The following is a 6,000-nucleotide window of genomic DNA, read 5'->3' as shown; positions in this document are numbered from 1 at the left end:
GTCTCCGACTGGAGTCCAGGACCTGGCTGAGCTCCGCTTCCTCTCTTCCAAGGCCCCAGGCCCTTGATTCTCTCATGACAAAGAACCCACTGCGGTCCCTGTGATGACAAGCTGTCTCGGCTCCTGGCCTTTGCACACACTGTCCCCTTTCCCTGAGCCACCTTCCCCTTCCCACCCAACACCTTCCAACACCCGGGTCCCGTATACCTGCTGCTATCTATCTGATTTTACTGGCAGTCCTCGGTTTTTGTCCCCAGCTTTCAACGGAGCTCAGCGGCCCGGGACAGGAGGCAGTGCTACTGCCCTCGGGGGAGCAGGTGTACGTACTTCTAACTTTGGGAAGCCACGCACTGACAGTCACAGTACATGTTGCGAAACACATCTTATGATACTGTTTTGTGTGTGCTCTAGAGGCACGCCGTCCAAGCGGGGAGCCACCGAGGCGCGCCTGGGGCACTCCGTCATTTGAGAGTCCCACTTCAGCTCAGGTCTTGATCTCGCGGTTTGTGGGTTCGAGCCCCGCATCCGGCTCTGCTTGGGATTTTCTCTCTCTCTGCCCCTCCCCCACTCGTGCACACTCCCAATGAATAAATACTTAAATAAGCATTCCATTTCTCGACTGCACTAGACACATTGCACATTTCAAAACCTCAACAGGACCTGTGACTACTGGCCGCCCTCTTGGACACCACCGGCAGTAAATGTTCCTTCACGTGTGGTGGACGGCGCTGTTTTCATGGGCTCGCCAGGGGGTCAGCTGAAGCCTCACCCGCCAGACGAGCCAAAGGAGTGTTTCTTAAAGCAAGGCCCAAAGGGACAAAGTGGGGAGAAAGCTTTGCTACGCATCACAAAGGTCTTAGCTCTCTAAGACACGAAGAGCTTTCAGAAGTAAGAAACAGACCAACCCACAGCAGAAACACAGACAAGGGATATGAACAGACAGTTCAGAAAGGGAAACTCACGTGGCCCTTGAACATGAGAGAGAAAGAACGCTCAAGCTCATCCACAGAGAGAACAAGGCCGGTGAAAACCACCTTATGTGCCATTTCCCGCTGAGAGGACTGGTAAAAATCTAAACATTGGAGAACAAAAGGCTGTGGGGACACTCTGAGACATCAAGTAAGAGAATCACTTCTCAAAATCAGACACATATTCCCAGTGACCCAGGAATCCCAAACCTAAGCATTCCCTTTACGGATTCACCCACACATGTATCACACGAGATATGCACACGGGACTTTGCCATGGCTCCGCCTGACACGAGCCCAAGCCAGGAAACATTCACCGATCACCACTCATAAAGAACTGTCAGGTGACCTTGGGGACATACGTGTGCAGCTATTTAAGACGAAAATTCGGGGCGCCTGGGTGGCTTAGTCGGTTAAGTGTCCGACTTTCGCTTAGGTCATGATCTCGTGGTTCGTGGGTTCAAGCCCCGCGTCGGGCTCTGTGCTGACTGCCAGCTCAGAGCCTGGAGCTTGTTTCGGTCTGTGACTCCCTCTCTCTCTCTGACCCTCCCCTGCTCACGCTGTCTCTCTCTCTCAGAAATAAATAAAACATTAAAAAAAAAAAAGTTATAAAAAAACGAAAATTCAATGGGGCGCCTGGGTGGCTCATCGGTTAAGCATCTGACTTCGGCTCATGTCATGATCTCACGGTTCGTGGGTTCGAGCCCCGCGTCAGGCTCTGTGCTGACAGCTCGGAGCCTGAAGCCTGTTTCAGATTCTGTGTCTCCCTCTCTCTCTGACCCTCCCCTGCTCACACTGTTTCTATCTCTCTCTCAAAAATAAATAAAAACATAAAAAATATCTCAAAGCAGACAGATTCCCCACTACACGTGAAGTAAAAAAGCAAGTTCTGCTTACAACGCTACCTTCTGTGTAAAAAGAACCAACCAGGGGCGCCAGACCAGAGCAGGGTGCCAAAGTCTACCTGAATGAGCTCGTCCATCTGTGAAGCTCTCTGAGGACACAGGACCAGAGCCATTAGCTCAAGGGCTGGGGTGGGCAGGGCAGAAGCGAGAGACACCTCCTTACACGGTTTGATTTTTGAACTAAGTAAACCTGTATCTTCTCTTCTGATGATTAAATTGATCTTTTTAACACGGACTCTCTGGACCAGCTGCTTCAAAATCAATGATGATGCTCATGAAAAATGCAGCTCTCCAACCCTCCAGGGATCTGCGGCCCATGAGAGACCCTGAAATGGGCCCAAAGCTCTGTACTGTTAAGCTCCGCCCATGATTCCAACGCACCTGCTAGTCTAAGAACACGAATGAGGTCTGCAGACAAAGAACCCCTGCTCTTTCTGCTCTCAGAAGGGCTGAGCTGGGAAACTCCTAGGCAGGGGGCCCAGGGGCCCTGCTCCTCACACCAGGCCTGACCACTCCCAAAGAGCGGCCACATGAAAGACCACACTTGCCTCTCATCTGGAGAGTCTACGTGGAAGGTCCTCTCGATGACAGTGGTCCACTGCAGGCAGCGTATGACAAAGGTGTTGGGCCGTGGCCTCTCGGTCTTCATCAGCTGGCACTCTGTAGGCAGACAGAGGTGGGAGGGTGAGGGGACAGCCCCGCCGGCCCGCAGCCCACAACCCCGAGCTGCCTTCCTGTGTGCCAGATGGTGTGGGGATACGTTAGTGACTGAGTCAGCCCTGGCCTTGTCCCTACGGGGCTCCAGGTCCAGCGTGTGTCGGGGAGGACAGCTCAGCAGTCACAGGGGAAGCCCAGGAGGCAGCCGATCCCCGCAGAGCTCAGGGGGTGTCCCAGAGGAAGGGGCACCTCTGCACTGAGCCTCAAGGTCGTGCAGAAGGGCGCGTCCTATACAGAAGCCCGGAGGTAAAGAGTGGAGCACAGTGAGGGAATGGCGAATCCTGCTCCAGATGTGAGGAGGCAGATGGAGAGGGACAGTGGCCAGATTGCAGAGCCGGGGCGGGGGCACGGTGAAGAACTTGGACTTCGGCTTGAGGGCAACAGGGAGCCATGGGAGGCTTTCGATAGGGAAGGGCCATGAAGAGGTTTGGACAGATCCCTATGGCTGCCTTGTGGACAGTGACAGAGAAGGGAGGCTGGGAGGAGGCCGGGGCTACATGAGAGCGGAGTCACTAGGATGAGGCCCAGGTCTCTGGCCTGCACACTGGGAGGCAAGAGGGCCCTCCCTGAGACGGAGACAGGGTAGAGGGGGTTGGGGGAGGGGAGACCCGAAGTCCAGTTTGGGACCCGGTGGGTAGGACGGACCTAGAGTGGGAGGGAGAGGACAGTGGTCTAGAGTGGGAGGGAGAGGACAGTGGTCGGGGCTGAGGAGCTGCAGGAGAGGGGGGGGTTTCTTTGAAATGTGCTTAGGAGGTGGGACAATGAGGACACGGTGACCAATCAGATCACCAGGGAAGGGAGGGAGCAGGGGGTCGGGGGCAGGACTGTGGTTCTGCAAGGCCAGGCAAGGGAGCTGGGCCTGTTAAGCTTTCCCTGGACGGGGTCCACTGAGAGGCACCACCTGTCACCACTGAAAGGCTGCACAGGGGGGACAGAGGATGGTCCACAGGGTGGTCAGCCCTGCGATCAGCTGAGTGGGAAGCCACGCTGTCTTATGTGAGAGGGACAGAGAAGTGGGCCGTTCCCAGAGTGCAGGACGGCAGACGCCTGACACAAGCCAGAACCACGGGCCGGCCAGCCGATTCAGAAGCACAGAGGCAGAAGCGCAGAGGCTGCGCTGCCTGGGGCGAGGGGCCGGGGAAATGCCCGGCTTCTCCCTTCTTCCTCCTCCCCGCTGGCGACCAGTTCAGCCCTCCCTCTGGAGGCCCAGCTGACACAAAGGTGGGGAAGGGTAGGAAATGGACCCGAGGGCGCCCAGGCCCTGGACAGGTTGGCGCCCAAGCAAGGCCAACCCCCACGTGCCCCTGGAACCTGCCAGCGGTTCCCTGAGCACCCGAACTCTGGCGTGGCGTACCCGGACACGCACCTGCGACAGAAAAGTTGTTTAGGGGGGGCAGCGTCTGGTCTGGGGCGTCGGGCCGCTCCTTGTATCCGATGAAGGAGCCGTCACTCTTCAGCAGGAAGTACCGGGGCCTCCAGGTCTTGATGTATTCACCTGAGCAGAGGCAGGGGGGAGGGAGAGCGGTCAGGGCAGGCGGACAGCACCTCACAAAGGGCACCTGGGTGGGAGGAGGGCCGATGAGAGGGCAGGGAGGAGAATTCCTCTCCCGGAGAACCCCTCCGGGCAGCCCCTGCTGACGCAGGCTGGGTGCTGGGCTGGGCCCCAGTGATCCAGAGGTCGTGCCTGGCAGGAAGGCGCCTGCTGCAGAGCCCCAGGGCACCAGCTGCCTCAGCGTGCGGCCAGAGGCAAGCCATCCCGGCCATCCTTGCCAGCGCGTGGCCCGGTCCCAGGGGAGGCCCAGGCTTCCAAACACACATGCCCTGTGGCCCTGTAAGGCCAAATCCCATGGGCTGGTATTCACCAGGACAGCCGTGCAGGTGGATCAAATGTCAAAACACTGTGCCAGGCAGGGTATGACTGTTGCTGTGCCCTCTGAGTGCCCCTTGACTGCCTCCATTTGTTCTAACCACGAATATCCAAGCACCCTGAGTACACACATCCACACTGCAAGGACCCACTCCTCAGAGGGCTTCTAAGGATTAAAATAAGATGGTGAGGGGCGCCTGGGTGGCTCAGTCCGTTAAGCGTCTGACTTCAGCTCAGGCCATGATCCCATGGTTCTTGAGTTCAAGCCCTGGGTCGGGCTCTGTACTCAAAGCTTGGAGCCTGGAGCCTGCTTCAGACTCCGGGTCTCCCTCTCTCTCTGCCCCTCCCCCATTCGCACTATCTCTTTCTCAAAAATAAACATGAAAAATTTTTTAAAATAAGATCACCATCTTATCTATATACCAACAGAAAAACTTGTGCTTAAATGTTTATAATGTTATTATTCATAATTGTAAAAAATGGAAACTCAAGGAGCACCTGGGTGGCTCCGTTGGTTGAGCATCCGATATCGCTCAGGCGAAGATCTCGCCGTCCGTGATTTCAAGTTCCACGTCTGGCTCTGTGCTGATAGCTCAGAGCCTGGAGCCTGCTTCAGGTTCTGGTTCCCCCTCTCTCTCTCTGCCCCTCCCCTGCTTCTTCTCTGTCTCTCTCTCAAAAATAATAAACATTAAAAAAATTTTTTTAAAAACCAGAAACTCAAAAGTCCATCAACTGATGAACAGACAGACAAAACACGGCATATCCATACAACGGGGTATTAGTCATATCCATACAACGGGGTATTAGTCATAAAAAGAAATTATTAAGACACGGATGAACCGTAACTTAAGCTAAGTGAAAAGGGCTTGTCACAAAGGACCACAAATTATAGGATTCCATTCATATAAAATGTTCAGAGTAGGCAAATCTATAGGTGCAAAGCAGATTAGTGGCTGCCTAGGGCTGGGGGTGGGGGAGGACGTAGTCTGGAGGGAGACTGGAGGGGAATGGCCAAGGGGGAGGGCAGGTTCCTTTTCAGGGTCGTGAAAATGCTCTAAAATGGACTGCGGTGCTGGATACATGACTCTGAATACCCTAAAAGCCACTGAACTGTATAAATAGCTGAACTGTATGGTATGTCGATTACAGCCCAAGCTGCTAGAAGACACAAGACGGCAACCATAAAGCATTAGTTAAGGTCCAACACCCCACAAAGACTCAACAAATGCTGTTATCATCCGTCCCCTGTGCAAGCAAGCCAAGACTGCGCCAGGCCCTTGACCCACACGGTGTGCAGGGGCTGGGATCACAGGGTGGACCCCAAGCTGTGTGTGCTGTGTGGCCTCCAATAAGTCACTTCACTTCTCTGAGTCTTTGTCTCCTCTCATGGGGATATTCGTTAATTGATGACAATGATGAGGAAACATTCTCTACCGGGCACTGTCCTAAGTATCTTCTGGGTTTTAACTTCTTAAATTCTTTCCAGGGTAGATACTAAATGACTCAATGTATGTAAAATTAAAAAAAAGGAAAAAACGACAAC

General features: G+C 54.4%; 1 protein-coding gene across 1 annotated transcript in view; it reads right to left on the bottom strand.

Annotated features, from left to right (window-relative positions):
* The window catches only part of AKT2 (AKT serine/threonine kinase 2), a 48,033-nt gene that overhangs the window by 16,901 nt on the left and 25,132 nt on the right, over positions 1-6,000 (bottom strand). The window contains exons 3-4 of the mRNA XM_077773946.1: positions 3,957-4,085; positions 2,418-2,533 (exon numbers count right to left, since the gene is read on the bottom strand). Of these exons, the coding sequence (XP_077630072.1) occupies positions 2,418-2,533; positions 3,957-4,085 (245 nt within the window). The remainder of the gene's footprint in view (positions 1-2,417; positions 2,534-3,956; positions 4,086-6,000) is intronic.

The sequence above is a fragment of the Crocuta crocuta genome, unplaced genomic scaffold (genome assembly GCF_008692635.1).
Source record: "Crocuta crocuta isolate KB4526 unplaced genomic scaffold, BGI_CrCroc_1.0 scaffold267, whole genome shotgun sequence".
NCBI lineage: Eukaryota > Metazoa > Chordata > Mammalia > Carnivora > Hyaenidae > Crocuta > Crocuta crocuta.
This window is presented reverse-complemented; position numbering and strand designations above follow the sequence as displayed.